The following is a 24,987-nucleotide window of genomic DNA, read 5'->3' as shown; positions in this document are numbered from 1 at the left end:
GGGGGGGGGGGGCAATGGGGGAGCATGTGAGGGGAAAGGAGGAGTAGAGACAGATGAAGGGTTGGCATTTTATTTTAAATTGTTATTACAAGATAGAAAAAAAGATGAAATACCGTTATAAACTTTATGGGTTTATGCATAGAATCAAAATAATGTTTAATCAGTGCGAGAGAGAAAGAGGATGAAAGCTTAAAATTTAAAATGAGTGAAGCCAAACGAGCTCTTTTAAATGAGTAGAATAGATAATAACGAAAAAAGGCTGACTAAAGGAAAGCGCTATATACAGTATTACGACTGAACTCGGGGGTATGGGAGAGCTATAGAGTGATCGTAGAACTATACTTTCCTCCCATTGGCTATTAATACAACCAATCATGGAGAAGTGCGGGGACACATCAAAACGCACACCCACGCACATAATATGCACACTAGATTCCGAAATCTATATACCCGATTATCCTGACTCCGTCTCTGTTTGTCTGTCTCTCTGTCTCTCTGTCTCTCTGTCTCTCTGTCTCTCTTTCTCTCTCTAACTCTCTATCTCTCTCTCTCTCTGTATGTCTGTCTGTCCCTGGTGTCTGTCTCTCTGTCTCTGTCTCTCTCTGTTTCTGTATGTCTGTCTTTAACACCATGTTTCTCTCTGCCCCATCTTCTTCTCTCTCTCTCTCGTGTCCTTTCTCTTCTATTTCAAAAAATTATTTGGGATTGAATGTCTATTAATTATCACTTTTATTCCATTAAAATATTCTGAATCATACGGTAACTGTTTTTAAAATCATCCGCTGGAAATCTGTCCAAGACTGCTTCCAAATTTATCCTTTCTAAAAACCAAAGATGAGATAAACAACGCATAAATCATTAAGAACAAATTGGTCATTGTTTCGTTTGTTAATTTGTTAACGGTTGTTAGTTTTGTTAACTTGTTAGGCATCATTATTGTTTCAGAAATAAAGAAAATCATCTTTAAAATCTTGTAAGAACAACAACAAAACTAGTCTGTGTCATGTTTAGGAGCACATATTTCAAGCACTTTGTCTATAAAGAAAAAATAATGAAATGTATTTAAAGAAAAACAAAGGTTTGAACGGTCCTCTTGAAACGAATTTGTCTTTCACTTACTGGAACTCGTATTTACATGAAAATTTTGCATAATTGTGGACTAAAAATTGTCGATCGGATAATGGCTTTTTATAACTGTATCTACATTATTTCAGAGCCATTTTTGAAAAACCAATCAAGGCCAATTTCGATACGCTAATAATATCCCATAAAATTTAATTAAATTATAATAATATGGTTCAGGAATCAGTCAGATCAGTTTTTCCCAATTTTTGGTCTGTTTTCACTCAAACTTTCAGACTATCTTTAATTGTACATTTAGCATTGAAGTCCCTACTTTAGCACCATTTTCTCTCATTTGAACAATTTTACCAAGTCCCTTTAAGATGTAGAATAAAATGATTTAACGCAAGACCGCCATGTTCGATATTTAATAAGATTTATAAATTTTTATATTTATAGCAGTAGATTATTATTATTTGGGTTTTCATATCTTATATCTTCCTGTATGATGTTTTGTGAGGTTATAATTGTACATCTTAAGTTTACTAGTATATCTTAACAAACATTTGCTTATTACTTATAGATTTTGTGTGTGTTTGCTGTAACGCTATATGAAATAGCCCTTCTATTTCCCTATTTCATTTAATATTGCTACCCCGTAACGTTAACCTTTTAAAGAATATTTCAATGAAACGTGAAACAATAAATTGGTATCTCTTTTTTTGATCACTCATCATTAATAACATAAACTGACTTTACGTTAAACAAATATTTTATATGAAAATAACAAACAACACTTTTATGAAATACTTTTACTTTTAGTTGTCGTCATGTTGATGGGAAGAGGGAGAAGGAAATTCTTGTTTCCCAAAGTATTTTGGCCTCAGTTTTCGTATCTAACCCATGAGATTTGGACTTAAGATCCCAAGCTATCATAGTAATGAAAGTAACTCGTCAGCTAATCCACAATCCCGCTTGGGTGCGCTGCTTGCAAAAGAAATGTCCGCGTTGTATGATTCGGCAGCTTGGGAAATTGACTTTGATCTTTTAAATTATAGCGATGAATAATACTTTCTTTTTCAAATGCCCATTTTATTGATATTTCACTTATCTTTTTATGTTTAAAAGCATAAAACTCTTGAATTATTCATAAAGTAAAAATAAAATCATTGATTAAAGAAGGAAAATCCACAGGAGGATAAAGATAAATGTTCACGTCATACCTCTAAACTAGCCATTTTTGCATTTTTCTCGCAATGAGCATTTCTTCAAAATCCAATCCTCCCATCAACATGCTTGAACCTTGTCTGCCGGAAGTAATCAAGCTCATTTCGCTGACTCCTCAATTTATATTGAATGGTATTTTATAAATCCATTGTAAAACATAATGTTTAACTTAAATTATCTTACAGCACAATCGCAGCTATTACTATTCCAGCAATCATATATTCACTTAGAACACAAATCATGCCAACCATATCATAGATTCTCTTTATTCCTTTGACGACATGAGCCCCATTTTACAAAACTTGTCATTGGTGACGAATGACAAGTTTTTCTTACAAGCTAGTGAAATCCTTGCTTCTCATTGGTTATCGGCAGATTAGTTACTGATTTGTCTCATTTTTCATTGAAAAGGGGCTTTGTAAAACGCAATGCTGAATAATTCCTGACATTTTAATAATTTTGACTAATTACGTGTCTGTCTGATCATTAGGAAGACATATGATTACCAGGGCAAGGTCTTAAAGAAATTTGCGATTTATCGCAACTTGTTGGCGATTGATTTCAATCGCAACTATGTACATTAGAGATAGGGACTACAAACTTGCGATTGATTAGATGACCTGCAATTGATTGGGATCAATCGGAACTCATGTTTAATAATCATAAAACGTATAATTATATTTTGAATAAATAGAAAATATCGATTTAGATGACCTTCTATTCGTCATCGTAATAAAAAGAGGTTGATCAATCGTACCTGAATGCATATTCAAGTATTTAATGTATAAATAATAGTAAATAGACTCACTTCGCAGGAGGGGTGAGGTGTGGGGGGGGGTGGCAATTTCTCTCCTGATAGATTTCCGATGGTCTGTATTAGCAACTTCCTCTCTACCATCAAAAGAAAACAAGGAACTCCCGACTTGGATAGAGCCTCTTTTGTAGACAGAATTGATAATAAAAAGTTATCAGAAAGTTCACGAGACCAACTTATTTTAGGTTGGAGGTGGTCTCATTGCACCTCGGTCTCCAGGGTTTTCGGTCTCATGGACTGTCGGTCTACCGGAACGGTCGATCTGGTTGGTTGCTGGTCTCATTGCCCGTCTGTCTACAGGGTTTTCGGTCTCATGGACTGTCGGTCTACTGTAATGGTCGATCTCGTGGTTTGTTGGTCTCATTGCACCTCGATCTCCTAGGACGTCGGTCTTATAGACTGTCGATCTACTGGAATGGTCGATCTTGTTGGTTGTTGGTCTCATTGTACCTCGGTCTTCAGGGTTTTTGGTCTATATGGACTGTCGGTCTACTGGAATGGTCGATCTGGTTGGTTGTTGGTCTCATTGAACCTCGGTCTACCGGAACGGTCGATCTGGTTGGTTGCTGGTCTCATTGCACCTCGGTCTCCAGGGTTTTGGGTCTTATTGACTGTCGATCTACTATAAGGGTCGACCTCGTGGTTTGTTGGTCTCATTGCCCGTCGGTCTACCGGGTTTTCGATCTCATGGACTGTCGGTCTACTGTAATGGTCGATCTCGTGGTTTGTTGGTCTCATTGCATCTCGGTCTCCAGGGTTTTCGGTCTCATGGACTGTCGGTCTACCGGAACGGTCGATCTGGTTGGTTGCTGGTCTCATTGCCCGCCGGTCTCCCGGGTTTTTGGTCTCATAGACTGTCGATCTACTGGGTTTTCGGTCTTCTGGAATGTCCCGAGTTTCCTATCTTCACACCATTCAATAGGTTTTAATAAAGTAAAAACAAAATCGTAAAAGTATTTTTATTTCCGAAAAAATAATACTTTCATTCGAGGTTGTGGAATCTTTTTGGATTCGCATATAGGCTTTTTGTTTGGGGGTGGGGGTTAAGATACAAATATGTGAAACTGTGAACCTATATCGGAGTATTTTGTGTCTTTTGGCGCAATTGCTCTTCAAAGTCTTTGTAAATGTAGGTTATATATTCCCTGTTTACACGATGGGTTTTGAGTTTTGTGCATCTAGGGTGAATATTTGTCTTAATTTTCGAATCCCACACTTCAACAACAATTACAATATTTTGTTTGTTTCGTAAAGCTTAGGGAAGAATTTTCATTGTTATTCGACGACGATTAATGCAGTTATAGGATGATTATCTTTGATTTATTTCAGGGGGGAAACAAGTAAAAAGATAGAAAAACTGGGCACGAATATATAACATCTCTAAGAATATCTGTCCTGATATTATGATAAATTATTATATTCATTTTTATACAACAGGGATCAGTGCGCGGGGAATACTAATCCACTTGTTCCAGAAAAAGGGTAATTACGATTGCCATTTATTGGACAGTACCCCCACGGTTTTTGATCAATCAAGTAAAACAAAAATCCCTTTTTCTTCACTACTGTTTGGTGTGTAACGTACTACGGTAGGATGCAGCTTTAAGTCTACTGTCAAAGGTCGAGAGAAGACGCTCTATATCAAGATGGTATCAATGCCACTGGGAGTATCAAAACCGAGAGAAATTGTACCTCAGTTGATAATGAGCTCAAGTTCTTGCGACTTCTTTTATTCATTGACAACTCGACGAACCATTTCACTGATTTTATCGGCATTGGATTAATATTTTTACCCCCTTGCTGTATTTGAATGAGCGGTGGGTTACAAGAATCGAATGGCGTAAAATAATGATGATAACGTCTTGAAACAAACTAACGAGTTTGACATACTTAATCCTTCTTGATGAGGGGCACGTTTTCTTTCATTTGACTTGCGTACAGAAATTAAGACATCACTTGAATTTTGAGAGGAGAAATACAAAGTGTCGTGTTGCACGGAAAAAAAACGGTATAAAAATCCGCGTCGCATGCCTTGGGCGATTCCATTCTTATTTGAAGAGGACTGGTTACTTGGTTGCTCAACAATATTCCTTGGCAGACGAGACCTTCCGTTATGATTGCCGCCATTTCTATCCGAATTTCAAGTTGACATTCTAGTGGCCACCCTGTTCTTTCATTAAAGTTCGTATGCATTTTTGGACACCAAGTGAGTGAGGGTGTATGACAAATTTCGACGTTTGAATAAATCGTTGTAACGTAAACTGTTTTCCTTCGACTTTTCTCAATAACCATGAGAGTGCTTCCGATAATATTTGTGGTAGCATTTGGTACCAGTTGCCTATGGCTAGATACGGCATTTGCTTGCAGAATCAAAAGTAAGTATTACTGTTTATTATCGATTTGAGTAGTGGTATTAAAGTTTTCTACTTTTTAATTTGAAAATTAAGAGGTTCAAACCACATTCAATTAGGGCTTCAATCTATAGTGCCTACAAACATCTTACAATTGAAAGAATGGATGCCAAGTGCCCCAACAAAGCATTACTACTACCACGGTTTTAGAAAAGTTGCCAAAAGGAGCTTAAATCTTTCAAGGATCTGTTTCTACCAGGTTCTAATTCACTATCACTGGGTGGCAAAGTGGTGGAGAAAAAAAACACCCATGTTTTATTGTTTTATACGTAGGCATATTCATTGTTTAAAGCGTTGGTGTTGGCTTTTAACAGAAACTTGGTTTCATTGCGGTAATTCTCTCTAAGTCGTTTACAGTAACCCCAGTGGCGAATGCGGCGTATCTTAGGCCAAAAAAATCATTTGGTTGTTCTCGATTGCTTTTCTGGAGTAGGGGCGAGCGGGCGTTTTTTTTTTTTAATTTCATTTTTGGGGGGATTTTTTTATTTCCCCCCCCCCCTATTTTGGGGGGATTTTTTTTATTACATATATTTTTCCATTACAAAAAAAATAAAAATCATTGGGATGTCAAGCATTTAAACAAACGAAGTCAATAAAACACTTTAATATGGTAAAAGACTATTTTTTATGACAATGAATATCAAGACCAACACAGAAAGTATGTTTTGCTTTGAAATACAGCACCTTTTAAATCCCCACTATACTACTTATAGCTACTTATAGCCCTCTATATAGCAAACAATGCCTAATCGGTGACCATTGGTCCCCCATGATCCTCTTTATCTTATGTTAACTGAGAGCTTATATGATGAGATAACCACCAGTCCAGTGAATTTGCAGGGTGGCATAATCCCTTCTGTAAACTAGTACAGATGGGTTTTAAAATGAGTTGAAGAATGCTCAGAACCTGATTTGAATGAACGGCATTTTGACATAGAAAAATAAAAATGGCAATTTAATAAATACAGAATTGTGCGTACTGAAAAGTCCAAACTGGCAACGGGACGGATTTTGATCCCTGCAAAATGCATAAATTAATATGTTTGGCGTTTAAGAATGCTCCCCCTAAAAAAAAATTGAATAATAATTAAAAAAAAGATATATCAGTGGTCCGAAAATGACGAGCGGGCGGTCGAGGACAACCAAATGATTTTTTTTTTGGCCTTATGGCACCCGGGCCAATGAAATTGCGCCATATTTTTGTAATTTTTAACCCAACAAAATGCAATTTCTTATGCACTTACCCATATAGAAATTCGCATGAGAGCTCTGAAATCATAGAAATATGGGCATTCTGTTTATAATTCAGGAGTGAGCAAAAAGAAAAATGTTCATTATAGCAAAATTTTAACTTTGACATTCAAATTCAAATAACTTTGAAATTCAATCTTGCCACCTTCTTGCCTAAATATTGGAACTTGAAACATAACAAATATATCGGAACATAAAAATTCTGGGCTGAAAACGAACAGGGCTTCGATTGTTGAACATTATTATGAGAGTTGGGTACATGTAGTTTTCTATTTACTTCTTTCTCAAACCGTAATTCATTTTTAGATTTAGAATTATGTTTTTTTTTCTTCTTCCTTTCCTCCCTTTTTGTGTGCGGCCCTTCAAGTGCCGCCCGGGGCACATGCCATCCCCATATAGATACGCCATTAATTCACGCCTGTCCTCATCGGCTCGAGATTGCCATATATCCAGCTATTTCAACTATCCCGATCGCAAATTGTCTTCATCAGCCCGAAGTTGCAATTAGCGGGATATTTGGTCGGGATAATCATCCCAAGATATCTTGGGATAGTTTGCAAAATATCCCACTATTTGGCAAAATATCCCGCTATTTGTCTGGTGTTTCCCCGCCCCCCCCCCCACTCCGTGGTAGGAGGGATACCATGCGTGTTACCAAAATGTCCGGTAGAGGGTACTTTTCACGCACCAAAGTCCGACTCGTAGTACACAAAAGCCCGTTTTACACACCGGACTAAAGCTATGGTCACAAATCAGAACAGCGACCGACCGATCAGTAGCCTGCTCGGTCGCTGCTGGAATTAAGCATCGCCCAGCAATTAGGTCGGTGCCCGGGCGGCGACCGCCCAGGCACCGAGCGTATTTTGGGCGGCGAGTGAAAAATTAGCAGGCGCCGCCCAAATTTTAACTCCGCGCTAAAACTTCAGCGGCGACCGAGCGATGCCCTAAAAACGAGCGGTGTCTGGGCGGCCGCCGCTCGGTGGCCGGGCAGCCGCCGGGCAGAATTGGTTAAAAACTCGCCGCTCGGCCGCCGAGCAGCCTACTTTTGGGTAATGTGACCATAGCATTAGGGGGTGTTTTCAAAAGGAGGGAACATGCATGCGTACCCTAAATAACACTGAGTGGGGGGGGGGGGGGGGGACGGGGTGCTTCCTCACCAGCCCGAAGACTCGCACTGTGCGCGAACGCTTAGCAAAATATCTCGAGCTAATTGCAACTACGGGCTGATGAATACGCAAACTAACTGGATAATTTGCGATCGGGATAGTTGAAATAGCGGGATATTTGGCAATCTCGAGCTGATGAAAAAGCGATTTGTAACTTCGGGATTATTTCCCAAATCAGAAATAGCGGGCTATTTGGTAATCTCGAGCTGATGAGGACGTGCAGTGAGACACTCATCACGGGCATTTTAGGTAATAAATAACCTTTTGGATTAGATGTTGAACTAATGATAAAATATAATGAAATCGAAATTTTCAAAATGTTCACATTGCAGAAATGGTTACCAGAAAACATAATGTATGAAAGCTAGCCCTGTCAACTCACTCACAAAATGGACAGACATACATGTTTGTTGTCTAAACTACAGCATGAGCATAACAAGGCTCATATCAAAAAAGTTTGGAGACTTTAAAGATTTTAAACAGGAACATCCAGGCAGACCAACAGTCCACCAGATTTATAATATTCGTTCAGTGAAAATCCTAGGAAAGTTGCCCAGAAGGCGATTGTGACTATCTTATCGGTCTCGAAAGCGTTATCCTCTTGGGCCTATACGGTATCAGTATCATGTACTGTCGATCGCTAGAACCCTCACATAACTTTTCAGAAGACCCAAGAGGAGAGAGACGGGGTGGTGAGAGCTTCACTCCACTGGTATTTTAATAAGCAACCTTGGAATCATTTACATGCCAAAATAAATACAAAACTCAGTAAAAAGAAGAAGACAAAAAAAGCATATAAATCGTATAACACACGTGTCTGTGGGGGTGTTTTCATATTCATATTCATATTATTCATATTCAAATTTATTGTCCAATGATTGGAAATTTGTTTCATTTGCATGACAGTACACGTTTACACATTATAAACATCAATAAGATACATATGGGTACAGAGTAGAACATGTTTAAATCATGTTCTTTATTTAAACATAAATGGGTGATTTAAACGTTCCAGCTCTGCTGGACTGAGAGTGACATATATAGATTTTTGTTTCTCCAAAGGACATTTATGCTGTGATTTAAACGTTCCAGCTCTGCTGGACTGAGAGTGACATATATAGATTTTTGTTTCTCCAAAGGACATTTATGATGTGATTTATTCACTAGACGATGACACTTCTTTTAGACAAAGACTTTGTCGTGATTATGTGTCTTCATAATTATGACCTTGAAAATAGTATATTTAGACCTTTTCACATGCAAGGAAAAGTTGATGTGTTGTATCTAAAATCTTACATGTATCACATCAATTATCATTTTAATCTTCTATTCGTAAATTGTCTTTACTGCGAAATATTCTATGAACAGGATCGCAACAATTTTCGAAAAATAAACTCAAGGGTAATTCCGATACCCTATTATAAATCGCACAAAGCTAGTTACGATCGTGTTTCAATTCAGCTATTTCCATTTCTCGTAAAAATACATTCAAAAATACATTATACATATAAGCAAATATATAAACAGTACAAAGAATATGGAGGACCCAGCAGAGGCCATTGGCCTTTCAAGGGCTGGGCTCCGATGTCGGCAGATAATTAAACAAAGTAAAGAGAAAAGAAATAATGGGTAGTAAATAAACAAGCTTTTCATTAGATAATATTTGTATTTTCGTTTGAATGAGGCAAGAGATGGGCACATTTTTATATCGGTAGATATTGCCTTCCAAGTAATTACACGTAGTGCTCTTTTCTGTAAAATATAAACTTGATTCAGTAAAGTTTTTGCACAATGTCTTCATATCAGAGTACAATAGGACAGATGAGGAATAATGATAGCATTATAGATATTAATCAATTCAGAGGAATAAAGTGTCGTATTGTATAAAGTACACCTATTGCACATGGAATCTTCCGCCAGGTTTTATTGATATGTGGAGCCCAAGTAAGATTTTCATCAAGTGTCACTCCAAGAAATACAGTATTAGGAACTTGTAATATACCATAGTTATTAATTATATATCACAGATTTGCTCTGAATTTTTTTTCTTTCTGCTTAAATATCATATATTTAGTTTTTTTGGAATTTATAAGTAATTTGTAATCCAAAAACCACAACTCAATTTATGGTATTTCTGAAGTAATTATGGTTGATATTTTATTAATGTTTTTACCTGACAGAAAGAGGTTTGTGTCATCTGCAAATATGATTGGGCAAAGTTTTGGGCTTACACAAGTTGAATGTCATTAACATATAATAGAAAATTAATGGGCCTAAAATTGACCCTTGCGGAATACCTCCAGTAATACCTGTCAATAATGTGGAGATAATACCATCTATATACACAAATTGTTTTCTGTTAAATAAATAACTATTTATCAATTCTAAAGAAATTCCTCTGATACCATAAAATTTCAACTTACGTAACAAAATGTCATGATTGCCTTCGATAGATAAAAAAAAATCCTAGTCCAATATTCTTATTTTCAAAGGCTGTATTAAGATGATCGATAAATTCATGTAGGGCCATATATGTAGAATTTCCAGAGCAAAAACCAAATTGTTTATTGTACAATATATCGTGTTACATATATAAGACATTAACTTTGCATATATCAATTTTTCAAACAGTTTATCAAAGACCGTAAGCAAGACACAGATCGATAATTTGTACACAAAGATTTATCTCCCTTTTTCAATATTGGCAAGACTTTAGCAACTTTTAAAGCATCTGGAAAGCATCCTGTTTCTATAGGGGTATTGAAAATATGAGTTAACACTGGAGCTACAAAGTGTATACATTGTTTTAAAACTTTGGTGTCTATATCATCGTAACCTGGGCTTTTGCCTTTTGACTTAACACTGTATTGATTACCTCAGATTCCTTTGTACATGTGAAAAATAAATATTGTGGATAATCACCATTCAAATATTTAGTAGTGTCTGTTAAAGTATTACGCATAGTGTTTACAACATCGTCACTAATAGAAACAAGATACTCGTCGGTTATCAAAAAAAGAGAGTCGAAGATTTTTTTTTTATAAAGGGGCATGAGAAGGGGGTGCTATTAACAAAAATATTATCTAACAAAGTTAAAGTTTCTATAGTGATTTGAGGTGGCTTAGATATTACAGGAGAAAAAGAATAGGAATTCATAAATTGTACAAAATCATTAGGCTCCATCTCTTCTCCAACAAAATGATTTATATCGTAATCTCCCATTATATAGCAAGGTTTTATTATCATTAATAACTTTAACCCTATTTAACCCTATTTTCGCGATAATTTTTTAACGCAAGAAAATCTTTCACTGAAATTTTGTGACTTTTTTCTTTCGAGTCTTGCGCATCTTTTGAAAGAGAAAGAGAAAGAATGCTTAAATATGAATAATGTCTGATTTATGGGCAAAAATGTGAATTTTATGACCTAATTTGCATAAATTACCATAAATATGCAAATAAGTGAATTTTTCAAAAAATTGAAATTACCATAGTATTCTATACACTTCACTTGACATGTATGCAAATTTTCGCGGCGATCGGGCGTTTCACGGCCGAGATCATAGGGGGGGGGGCTTGGAAGCCCCCCCCCCCCCCACCCGGGCTATGCAGTTTCAAAATAGCCCGGGCTAAATAGGGTTAAAGAGGATTGGTTCAAAATATTCCTTGAATGCAAGAACTGTCTGACCTGGTGGTCTGTAAACTACACCAACTATGACACTCTTCCTGTTAAAAAAAGCTCAACAAACATACTTTCTACTTCACTCACAAATATTTTTAAGTCTTCACGTATTTATATATTTCAATGACTCATTTATAAATATACCAACTCCACCACCTGAGCGATCACTTTTACCTTTTCCGACAAAATTATATCCATCCAATTCATGGATTGGCAAGAGTTTCTCATTTTCTTATATCCATGTTTCTGTAATTCCTTTTACTGAAAAAGAAGTTTTGACATTTAATAGACATGAATATAATTTATCAATATTCTTTTTCAAACTTCTAACATTAGTATGCAATACTGAAAAATATGAAGATTTGCCCTGAGGTAAATTCTTCAGTTCATAATAATCCGATTCAGCAGTCATATAATTATGTGTCACTCATAAAGATATTATGAATTTAGCACAAGTACATGTGATTCAAGTCACCTTTGCCTCTTATTGTAAACATTCCTCAAAATATCTTCTGAAGCAAAAAGGATTAAAAACAATGAAACGTTACAACTTGTTTAACTGTGTTAAATCTATGAATTTTTTTAGATTATTGAACAGTTTCTAGAAATTACTACAACTGTAGTTTCTTAATCTACATATAGTTACTTAAGGCCCGGTCACACAGGGAGGACGCATGGGGAACGCACGGCCAGCGCATTGGAAATTTGCAATTTGGGCCAGTGCGTTGTCGTTCGCTAGGCGTGCGTCATCATTCGTTACTCGTTCGTCGAGCGCGCTGGACCAACGCTGGACCAGCGCTATGCATGCGTCGTCATTCGCTGTGTGCGTCGGGATTTTTTGAGCATGCTCAAAAACGTGCGCCGAGCTCGACGCATGAATATACACGCCAAAGGCACGCCAGACATGCGCCGGAGCGCGCTAGACCAGCGCCAGACATGCGTGGAGCGCGCTAGACCAGCGCCAGACAAACGCGGAGCACACGCCCTGTATACGCACAGCGCGCTAGCTACACGCCGTGCATTTTGTGTCAGCTCGCTAGCTTTTCCAAAATTATGACAAAAGTTAGGCACACGTTCTTTTCCGATTTCCAATGCGCTGGCCGTGCGTCGTAGAACGCGGTGCATGCGTGGACCATTCGTCCAGCGCGCTAGCAACACGCTGTGCATTCGTGGAAGTTGTTTTCATGTGCGCTCTGTGTGCGCCCTGTGTGCGCCCTGTGTGCGCCCTGTGTGCGCCCTGTATACGCCCTGTATGCGTCCAGCGCGCTATGCATTTGGTGTCAGCTAGCTGTATAGCTTTGACAAAAGTTGGGCGCACGACAACGCACCAGGCGCGTAGCCACGGGGGGGGGGGGGGGGGGGGGCACGGGGGGGCACGTGCCCCCCCCTAAAATTTCCAGGATCGGTTGAAATTTTGTAGACCCCTTTTTTTGACCTCGATCGATTACATGTATGTGCCCCCCCAAACATCAAACTCTGGCTACGCGCCTGCAACGCACTGGCCAAAATTGCAAATTTTCCATGCGCCGGCCGTGCGTCCCCCATGCGTCCCCTCTGTGTGACCGGGCCTTAAAGAAAAAAATGCTTAAGTGGAATGGCAAAGGCCATCTGGAACAAGTTACAGTTATTCTGATATTGAAAATAAAGCACTTTTAAAGTCAGAATATAAAATACGAAATATATGGATCCCTCGGAATTTATCTTACATATTCTATTAAACGCTCCATGAACAAATGGAGTTTTATGGCTAATAATGAAGACATTGATGCATCCTAATACATATATATATATACAGTGCACAGTGGAGTTCCTGCATAAAGAGGTAAAAAGGAATGAGAATGTTCCTGACTGAAGAAGTCAACATCCTGGGATTCCCAGCCCTAGCCTCTTAAAGATATTATCACATTCATGCCGTAAGGCAATATGCACATTCCAAAGAACTTCATTACACTGAGTGTTTATGAATAGATGTAAGCACTGTCTTCAAATGAAAGTCATTCTGTAATTCAAAGTAACCGATAATAAAAAAATGGCAGTTCTTCTTTACTTTTTTTAAAAATTAACTTGTAATAGTGTTTGATTTCATGCCTTCGACATCGATGGTTTATATATTGTATTGGAATCTGTATCTTTATGTTGGATGTTCGAATCCAAACCAATTAGTTCAATGTTTATTTTAGAAATTGATTTGAACAAAAAAATATTTTGATAGGGAATGAAATGAAGAGAAGAGAAATGAATCTTGTCAATTTTAGTTTGAATTTTGCTCAATTCATTTAAAGAATTCTGGAAGTAAACAACACAGGATGCGAACTGTATATTTGGTAAAAGGAATAAACACTAGAAATTCTCAATTACGAAAATTAATCAAAACAAATTTGATACAAACGAATTAAATACCAAAAGAAATGTCAATATTTAGTTTATGATTCATGTCATGTTCATTCTATTATATATATTCTGTACATGATATGATCGTATGAATTTTGTAGAAATGTATTTTTGTAAATAATTGTTGTTTAATTATGTGAATTTTTTTTATTAACGTCCCCCAAAAGAAAAAAAAAATAAATGAAAAAAATTAATATATTGGACGAAATTTTTCCCTAATAAAAACATTTTTTCCTGCATATTTGGCATTCTGTTATTCTATTAATCCTGTCTTTTCAACTACCAACTCACCAAAACCCTTTATTGTAAGATAAAATTAAATTTCGTCAACCATCATTGACTAGTTGCACCATGGTCCATCATTGTACTTAGGTCTATCATTGTATTTGTGTTGTTTTGTTTTGTTATTGGGTTAGTTTTTTAGAACTAGAAGAAGTCACTTAAAGATACTATGTCCCTTTTGCAGCCACCATCACATTCTGTAGAATTTGCAGGAATTATAAATAATTATGTCATGTATATCCTTTCTGTGAAAATTAAACATTAGCAGTGTCCTAGTATTCAAGTTATGGAAGAAAACCCGTTTACATTCTAGACTTCACTGTCAGATACTATTGAGTGACTGACTGACATCTTTTTTTACTTTGGTAATAAAATACATAAAATGAGCTGTAACAGGTACATGAGCATCAATAACCCACTAATTGTAATGGACAATATTAAAGTGATAGAATATTTGTGCAGCACAAAACGTACGACCATTCGGTAAAAGGGTCTGAAAATTAGACTATTACTTAAGTGAGTGCAATCAATAAGTCGATTTGTCAACTAATGGTCCCACTTAAAGCCATTTTCAAACCCTTTTGTTACGAGGGAAGTTCTAAATTAGTATTGTCTTTCAAATGCCGTTGGAATTTAACCTTTCTCATTTGTTGGCCTGCAAATGGGACATAGTACCTTTAGTAAGCAAAACTAAGCTTTAAGTTGATAGGCTGGAATCGCATTAAAAAATTATGCTCTCTTGAATACAGAATTTATAGTAAAACACTCTCTCTTTTGTTAATAAGATTCTCAATCGAGCAGTACATTAAAGAGTTTTCATCGTCATACAAGAATTTATATCTTTTCCCAAGTATTTTTTATGATTTTCGTTTATGGATAACAACAGAGTCACAACTCCAATTGCTAATAGTCCAATACGGCGGATATACAATCAGGGGTGAAGTTGCCAGTTTTCGAAACATAAAGTATATTTTCTATTCTGTTCTTTATTAACTGCTGTCAAAATATATTGATATGGTAAATTTCAGAAAATTTGATTTCGTAAAACTCTTTTTTCTTTTGTTCTTTAATCTAGATCAAAAGGCCCACGCTCTTCTATTGTGACACCATCATGAATCTATGCATTATTTTACTCGATCTCTATTTCAGTTTATAGTTTTTACATGTATACACAATGAATATGCTGGGAGAGATTCCGAATATTACTCTTAACAGTAATATAGTGACATTTCTGAAGTAGGGCAACTTCACTGTCGCAGAACCAAGATTCTCTTGCGTGGGGAGAGGATGGGGTACAAATACCAAAATAGACATAACAAGCCAAAAAAGAAGAAAATACGTATTTAGGCCTACAATTTTTTAAGGTTAAAAACTTGTGCTGTTTGGGGCACATGAACAGTAATTTTGGCATATTTCTTTTTGTTAGGGTACTTTGATAAGATAGGTCACATTTGGTTTTGACAGGGGCATGTGCCCTTGTCTGCAAAGACCGAATTAATACCCGAATCCCAATTAATTTATTCAAGTCGATTTTTGCACTCTTTTAAACAGTGTCCCCTGTTCATCTAAGCGTGACCACATACCATACAAAACTGATACCAAATGATTTGAGAGGGCCTTCGGTCCTGTAAAGCGCTATAATAACTAGCTATTATTATTATTATTATAAAACGTATCTTTCATAATATGTATTAACTGTTCATAAATGATTTTTAAAATAATTAACAATTTTCTAGTTGTAAACTTTTTTTGGACTCGCGCTGTATAGAACCTATCCAACATGTTAACCTTAAAAAGGTCGGGCTATTTGAGGTCTTAGTTCGGCCGGGTGGGGGGGGGGGGCATTATGCCCCCCCCCCCCATAAGATCTAGGCCGTGAAGCGACCGATCTCCGCTAAAATTTGCACGCATGTCAAGTGAAGTGTACAGAACTCAGCGAGCGGCGGGGCGCCATCCATATGCGTTCCCGAACAATCAGAAAAATCGTGGAGGGGGGGGGGGCGGCATGATGGCCCCCGGCCCTATTAGGGTTAAGGAGAGCTCGGAGGGTCGACATTTTGTGTGCGTATACATTTCTAGGAAGCTGGGTAGAAAAATAATCAAATATTCGGAGCAACAAAAATATTCTAGTGAGTTTGTCGTCTTCTCTTTTTGGGTCAAACCAAGTACGTATAGGCAAAAGTGTCCGTACTACACAACTTTACTTTTTTGTTCTATATTGCAAGTGATGATTGTCTTTACTTGGTCAGCTTTTGGTTGGTTATATTTATGTCATATTCTCAAAATATTCCAGAAATTACTGCACAAAAAGTAGTTTGATAAGTTATGTCATCATAATCGTGTTCACAGAAATCCACAAACTCTTTTGCAGACTGTAAACTCTGAGTTGACTAATGTGACTTTGTGGATTCATGCAAACAAGTTGTCTTTAAATCTTTAAAAAAAACTAATTATATGCTCTTTAGTAATTCCCTGAGTATATTGCCTGGAAATGTAATGTTCAATGGTGCTGAGATTGAAAGAGTATCTACATTTAAGTTTCTTGGCTTGCATATTGATGAACATTTAAATTGGAAAGACCATATTAGTAAACTTTGTAAATTATTGTCAAGAAATACTGGTGTAATATATAAATTGAAATCTGTGTTCCCACTGAATATTTTACGTATGTTGTACGCAACTTTAATTTTGCCATATTTGCACTATGGTGTGCTAGCTTGGGGCAACTCGTTCAAATCTCAAATGGATAAATTACTACTGGTACAGAAAAGAGTAATACGAATTGTTTGTAACAGTAATACTCACTATCTTGCGCGTACAGATGTTCTTTTTTATAATAATAGTGTTTTGAAAGTTGAAGATATTTATCATTTACAACTAGGAGCTCTAATGTATGAATTGAATGCAGGTCTACTGCCAGTGGCCTTGACTAGAATATTTAAAAAAAAAATAACCAAGTTCATAGTTATTCCACACATCAGGCGCAAGCATATCACTTGCCTCTTGTTAGAACAATTTGCCCTTTGGGGTCCACTACTTTGGGGTCCACTGGACCTAGGTTTTGGAATTCCCTTGAACCAAGAATAGCGCATTCGGTCAGTATTTATGTATTTAAGCGCAAACTGAAGTTACTTTATTTGAGTCGATATTTCTAGATTTATAGATTTATAGCTGTGATCAATATTTAAGAAAATTATTTACTATACAGGTCAGCATAATTCTACTCCCGTTTCTCACATCTACTCATCTGTCCGTCTTCTTTTGTTTCGTCTGTGTTTCAGTCCAGTTGCTCGTAGTTTTTTTCCTGTTTCTCTTGTTTAAAGCCATTATTAAGTAGTCAGTAGATTTTATTATACTTATTTATGTTTATATTTTCTCAGTTGTTTAGTTAGTTAAGTTTGTCAGCATTTAAATGTATGCATTATTCTTATCTGACGAGTTTGTTCTTTTAGGACATACTCATAAGCTACTCATGAGGGACCTTAATTCCACAAGCCTTGCTTTCAACCAAGGTCACCTCATCTTTCTATTGTAACGCTGTTATATTCATGTCATATTTGTAAAGTGTGTTATGAAAGAAAGATAAATAAAACTTGAAACTTGAAACTTGAAACTTGAAACTTGAATACCTGGCTAAAGAGTCAAGATCATTTGCATTTTTATTGAACAAACACAATTTACATAAATCATATACAAGGGATCAGGGCCGGAAGCCTATGATTTCTATATATATATATATATATTGATCTCTTGCCCGATATAATGATCTCGTAAATTTCTAATCTAAATTCGCATTGTATCCACCTTGTCTACGGTATATGTTTGAGGCTCAAAAGATTTCAATGCCTATTACTAATTTCTCATCTAATTTCTCATCTAAATTCGCAATGTATCCATCTTGTCTACAGTATATTAGACCCCATAATTGAGTTAACGTTTATATTCTGTAAAATTAGTCTGGCCCGGGAAAGAAAATGAACCTTTTATTCAGACTCATCCAAAAGTTATAAATGTCAGTTAGATATCAAAGGGTGGAAATCTGAAATCTGAAAAGCACTGAAATCTTTTCAACCTCCTACGCACATTATTTATTTATTTATTTCTGAAAAATTAAAAAATAAATAAATGTGCGTAGGAGCTTGAAAAGATTTTAGTGCCATCCTTAGATATCTATAAATGATATTTATAACTTTTGGATGAATCTGAATAAATTTTATATTTTCTTCCCCGGGCCAGACTAATTTTACAGAATATATAAACGTTAAAATAATTGTGGGGTCTACTGTCTTAGATAACTCCCAACATCTATATTGTATGCCTCATGCCTAGTATATACAAAGATTTCCGTTATTAACATAGTCGATTTGAAAATTGATCAAAATCTTTTCAAACGCTTGTATAGAACCGATCCGTATCTAAAAGTAAGACTGTGAAACTATACGTCACCTATACTGGCAGATGCAGATGGGGTGAAACTATTTGAAAACTACAAAAGTCCACCATATTTGGTGAGCTTATACAGCACCTATTTCACTCTTTCCATCAAAGCCAAGGTGCTATATAGGGACGGCCGATTACTCCCAACATTGGTCCGTATAATTATGCACCCCGTAATAAGTATGTGAGTTCCAGAAATAGTTTAGTTCAGATTTCCTACAATCAGCACGTTTCTTTAAATGCATGATTTTGATTAATGTCGGAAAACAAAATGATTTCCATTCTTATTTCCTCCCAGGCTGCGGCGATTGCAGACGATGTGGATCTACACAACCGGGATGTCTGTCATGTTTACGAGGACTTGTAAGTGTCAAGTTAGAAAAAATGATGAGGAGATGATAACGATTATGATGATGATGATGATGACGACGATATTCGTGTCAAAGGCTCCACATAAATTGTTATACAACAGTTCATATCGAGTTATAAAAATACAAAAGGACAGTTATCCATATACTTTTCTTGGTTAAACCGTTTCATGTGATTTACCAACATTGTACGTGCATCATATATTTGTGTATTTAATGGTATTATACATGCTTTTTATAATAATAATAATAATAATAATAATTACATTTGTAAGGCGCTTTATATAGGCATTTCTAAGCGCAGGTGGTACTGTCTAACTCAGTATAATTAATTTAGCTTAAAGGCATCGTTTAATAATGTTAAATCGGCCCTATGTGTTATCAGTGTCTGTGATATGGTGTAATATTGAAGCCCTAAAAAAAAATCGCGCTTCAAATTGATCAAGAAGTGCTTCAAAACAGCAAAAAATCTTTGAGTGACCGGTTTTTACCATACTCGTTTTCCCCAATAGACTGCAGTGTAATTCCAATTATAAATATCTTGATAATCAGATTCTTAATAAAATTCATGGGGTTCCTGACTGACCTAAAGGTTTTTTAATTATCATTGCAGCATGAGCTAAGTCCAGGATTTTGTTTCTGAGACAAAGTTATATTACTAATACAATATAATTCAGTTGAATTGAATTAACTACTTGTGTGCGCCATGTCAAGAAAATATGTAAGATGACATGAACATCTGGTGAAAGATGTCTCGGAATACCGTTGATATTAGGGTTATGTTATTAATCCTATCCAATCCAAAAGGTATTTGATATAGCGCCTTTTTCTTGCGGTTACAAAGCGCTGAACACACCGCTCCACAATTTTTGGGCCACTCAGTATAGCGTACGCAGGTTTTTTTCCGAGGGGGGGGGGGGGGGGGTTAAATTTGAAAATCGCGCCGAAAATTTCGCAACGACTCAGCCAACCGCTAAATAAGCGAGTGGGGGGGGGGGGGTAAGAGCACAATTTTTTTTTTTTTTTTTTTTGCTTTTTGGAGGGTGGGGTGACAGCACTTTTTCAGTAAATTGGAAAATTATGCCGGCTGATATTTCTTTCAGTAGGGGGAGGGTAAGTTTTTTTAATTTTTTAATTCAAACAAATTTGAGGGGAGTTCCTCCAAAACACACATATAAACAAATTGAGGGGGGTTAAACCCCAACCCCCCCCCCCCCCACCCTCTCTGCGTACGTGCCTGGGACCACTTACTAACAAAAGTTAGTCACTACTCAGAGATCAGTTAAGTATATGTAGGCTTGGTTAGTAAAGTAATTTCTAGCAGAATAGATGTGACTTGAGTAATTTAAAACACATTTCCCTGGTTAAACCGTTTGTGAATTATTCTGCACTTCTCGTTCTGTCGTTTCATAATGTATTTAACATTATTTTATTTGTACCCTCATCAGAAGCAATTCCACTCTATATCTTGAGCAATATCTTCGTTACAATATCCTATGAGGATGTATCAATAATCAAAAAAATTGGAGTAAACATTAATTTATTTATAGTTATGTTGTTATTGTTTTACTCCTGAAAATTGCGGATAAGAATGGATGAATAAACAAACTGGTAATTATTGACACAGAATCTATTCTTAGGATAGCTTAAAGTCAATCACCATCTTACCTATGCTTAAACTAATAGGGATTTGGTTGTCTAAAAGATGCAAATGAGTTTTATAATAGACTATTCTGTGTTGTGTATGTGTCCGTCTGCGTGTTTATTATTGCACCCTTCTCTTAAAATCATTGTATGTTTAGCCTGTGGTATCACGTCAATTAATTATCGTGTTATTTTTTTTATTTATTTATTTTTTTTTTTTTTTTGGGGGGGGGGGGCAAGTGGGAATTCAATTGCAAAGTCGAAAAAGTTGATTTACCCTATGAATCTCCATTGTTCTGTGGAAATGTTTTAATACAAAACATTTATTAAACAAAATATATGATAGTCTCATGAAAGAATTATTTCATTGACTAATTGATACATTGAAAATGTTGTTATTTTGTACGTTTGTTTGTTGGTCCTTTAGTACATTTATTTTTTTATTTTTTTATTTAGAAAATGGAGTCTCGATACCCTGCTGTTCAGTTACGAGTATATATGATTAAAGAGCATAAAACAAGCGTTTCTAAAAAATAATAATTACTTTTATATAACGATGAGTCCTCCTCTACTCAATAATAGTTCAAATAAAGATACACATTGTGCTGTAATGCCGAAGTTTCTTTTCATTTAATCAGTTTTATTCAGGTAACATTAGATGAAAACACCCCATATTCAGGATTTTCCCATTCTCAAAACACTGGTAGATTATTCACCGATCGAATAAGATAATAAATTGCACGACACCTTGGCTAAACTAAATTAATCATCCTAATGCACCTGAATAATTTGCGTCTAAAAGGTGATAATATACACGTATATATGACGAAATACTACGTTATGTAATTCAAAGGAATTATCGCAATCGATTTTTTTTCCTTTTTATTATTTCGAAATGCATCTTACAAAAAAAAAGTTAATTTATCTCCAAAGGCACTGAAAGGGGGAGAGGAGGGGTTATGGCTTTCTCTAATGTACGCAGAAACTAGTCTAGTATGTCGGTCGGCCTTTGAGGAAAAAAAATATTAAAAGCAATGAAAAGTGACAAAAATAAAATTGTCCTTTGAGACTTTATGATTTATTTCATATTGATTGTTCAGTTTGTGCACATAGGTGCAAATGTATATTTTGTATTTATATGTGTATGAGGCGGGGGCTCCAGCCGCCCCCTTCCCGCCCATGAGTTTTGAAAATACCATTACTCGGGCAGGGAGTTGGCTGAACAAAATTGTCGTCATTGTCGTCATCATCCACATCAGTATCATCACCATCATCTTCAGCATCCCAGTCACTATCACCGACATCATCACAATAATCATCATGATCACCACTATCACCATCATCATCATCACCATCACCATCACCATCACCATTCCAGTCGCCATCACAAACATCATCACAATCATCATCAGGATTACCACCTTCACCGTCATCATCATCATCATCATCATCACGATCATCATCACCATTCCAGTCGCCATCACCAACATTATCACAATCATCATCATGATCACCACCATCACCATTATCATCAGCAGCATCACCATCATCATCAGCATTCCAGTCGCCATCACTAACATCATCACAATCATCATCAGGATCACCACCATCACCATTATCATCATCATCATCACCACCATCATCATCACCATTCCATTCGCCATCAACAACATGATCACCATTCCATTTGCCATCACCAACATCATCACAATCATCATCATGATCACCACCATCACCATCATCATCATCAGCAGCAGCAGTATCCCAAACGCCATCACCATCACCTTCACATTCAAAATCAACGTCATCATCATTATCATCATCATCATCCACATTTTCACCACCACCATCACCACATGTACCACTAACTTTACCATCAAAAAGGCCGAAGTTATACCTTTTAGGAATAATCTCCTGTTTTCTCCTGTCTTTCTTGCACTTCAGGCTTCATCAGGTAAAAGATCATCTCCGGATTTTCTTTGGCCTTCGTATGGATCCCTCTCGAGACCCCACCCTCAAAATGATTTCTTGACAAGACATGGAGATATGGATTATGGAAAGGACGTGGAATCACAGGATGCAGGCTTAGAGGTGAGTGCAATGACCACCATCACTATCACTCACATGGGAGTCTTTACTAAATGTTACGACTCAAAATAATAATTCATCAAAATATCCAACCTGGATATAGAGCGGATATCAATCATGAGATAAAGGATGTATTGACCATATTTCTTTCTTTGCACCCAGTTACACGTTTCATATTGTTACCATGATTTATATTCCCATTTTTATTTCTATTTTTTATTTCTATTATTTCTATGGTCATAGATGCCATAGATTATGATTATTCAAAATCCACAAAATGCCAAGAATATTAGTCTAAACAAAAAAAAAAGTTCCTTTTGGGGCGAGTCAATTTTTTTATTCGCGTTCAATCATTCAGTCTGATTAATCAAATCACTTCTATATTAAAATATAAAGGACGAAATTGTAAAGGTCTACGATCATTCGATCATTCGCGTTCAATCATTCAGTCTGATTAATCAAATCACTTCAAAATCCACAAAATGCCAAGAATATTAGTCTAAACAAAAAAAAAGTTCCTTTTGGGGCGAGTCAATTTTTTTATTCGCGTTCAATCATTCAGTCTGATTAATCAAATCACTTCTATATTAAAATATAAAGGACGAAATTGTAAAGGTCTACGATCATTCGTGAACGATGGTATCAATAACATGAGTTTTAAATATATTTTCACGATTAACAGTAATAGTAATACTGCTGAGATGGAGATCATAGTGATATGTAGTGACCTCCCTTTCCTTTCCATTTTCAATTTACAGAATACTCTATATGATTTGCACTTTTGAAGATAAAAACAAATTCTGAGGAATAGAATAAAAAACGACAGTCATATAATAATTTAGCATATTTGGTAAGATGTGTTTTAAATTTCTGAACGCAAAACCAAAAGTAATTACCCTTTGAACAATTTTTTAAATATAACTACCAATATACTCAAATTTTGCGAATTTTGTTGAAATGTGGTCCTTTTGTCTTTCATTTGTGCTAACTTACTATGAAGTGACAGATTCCTCTTCAATTTTTGTCACAAATATTTCTGTCTATGTTCGCAATACAAACTTCTGGATTAACAAATTATCAGGAAGAGTGCAAGTGGAGACTTACTTTTTGTGGAAGTTTGTTACTTTGCACGGTCACTGTTGTTTAATCATGCCATTGCTCTTTTCTAATTTGATTGCAGATGATTGCTTCAGCGCTACGAAAAATTCAAACTCAAGACATCGAGTAAGCAGTGACGACGTGGAGGGAATTCTAAATACTGGAACAAATTGTAACTGGCCTTACTAAGATGTGACTTCATTACAAATTAACGTCTAGTCACTGTTTCATGTAAATTTCTGAAGACAATTTAGAACTTTCCAAGAAATAGGATTCAGTACATATTTCAATGCAAAGGACTTTTGTAAGTTGAGCCTAAAGGACAAAAAAGGGGAATTCTGTTTTTGTGAGTGGAGTACGATGGATGCACCTTAGTGTATGTAATGAATATTTGACCTTTTAACAGCATAAAGAATGAGCTTTTTTTCAGAGAATTTTGAGCACGGGGTGGGGGAGGGGGAGGGGACATGATGTCCGCATCGCACCCCTCTGTATGTCAGGCGAAACAAAACAAAAAATTCTGCACACGCCTCCATAATTATATGTTATGTTTATTTGGTTTATGTATTTGTGCGTTCCTTAACTATTTTTGCAACTATAAGTTAATATAGGGGGCTGCAATCTACAAGCCCAGCTTTTCAGCAGTCCCCTCCATGACCAACCTGTTTTATATGCCTGTTGTACACTATGGACCAATTACAAATATATTGTTAAGTTGCATTGTTTTACTATGTACAATGCGATCCCTTGTATTTTATTTATTTTGTTGGAAATGGAAATAAACGAAATGAAATGAAATGAAATATGTTTAGAACAAAACCATTACCGTTTTGTCAATAATCGTCATTAATTTTAAAAGTGTTTGCGTTGGAAAAGTTAAGTTAAAGGATTGAGGGAGGCATGATGCCTTCAGTTTTTTAAAAAGAGATTCAGACAAAATTATTTTTTTATGATAGGTTAAACGTATTTATCCTGTTCATGGTATTGGTGGGTTCTTGTTTGAAAACGGACAGATTATGTCGGCAAATGCAACAAGAAGTACCATGCCCATTCTTCCCCTAACTGAG

The 24,987-nt window shown here is 36.2% G+C and overlaps 1 protein-coding gene across 1 annotated transcript; it reads left to right on the top strand.

Annotated features, from left to right (window-relative positions):
• Positions 1-5,393: 5,393 nt before the first annotated feature.
• Positions 5,394-24,581, top strand: LOC115919285. Its single transcript, XM_030972684.1, has 4 exons — positions 5,394-5,478; positions 19,021-19,085; positions 22,679-22,825; positions 24,003-24,581. The coding sequence occupies exons 1-4, from the start codon at positions 5,394-5,396 to the stop codon at positions 24,048-24,050; spliced, it is 345 nt and encodes a 114-aa protein (XP_030828544.1). The 3' UTR covers positions 24,051-24,581.
• The last annotated feature ends 406 nt before the right edge of the window (positions 24,582-24,987 follow it).

This window comes from Strongylocentrotus purpuratus, unplaced genomic scaffold (assembly GCF_000002235.5).
Source record: "Strongylocentrotus purpuratus isolate Spur 01 unplaced genomic scaffold, Spur_5.0 spur5_scaffold_6, whole genome shotgun sequence".
Taxonomy (NCBI): Eukaryota; Metazoa; Echinodermata; class Echinoidea; order Camarodonta; family Strongylocentrotidae; genus Strongylocentrotus; species Strongylocentrotus purpuratus.
Note: the sequence above shows the minus strand (reverse complement) of the source record. Positions and strands in the feature narration are given on the sequence as shown.

Excerpts from the sequence above, each read along its gene's own strand:
- LOC115919285 (XM_030972684.1), top strand. The coding sequence starts at position 5,394 with ATGAGAGTGCTTCCGATAATATTTGTGGTAGCATTTGGTACCAGTTGC. Across the intron at positions 5,479-19,020 it reads ATTTGCTTGCAGAATCAAAA|GCTGCGGCGATTGCAGACGA; the intron begins GTAAGTATTACT and ends ATTTCCTCCCAG. Across the intron at positions 19,086-22,678 it reads TGTCATGTTTACGAGGACTT|GCTTCATCAGGTAAAAGATC; the intron begins GTAAGTGTCAAG and ends CTTGCACTTCAG.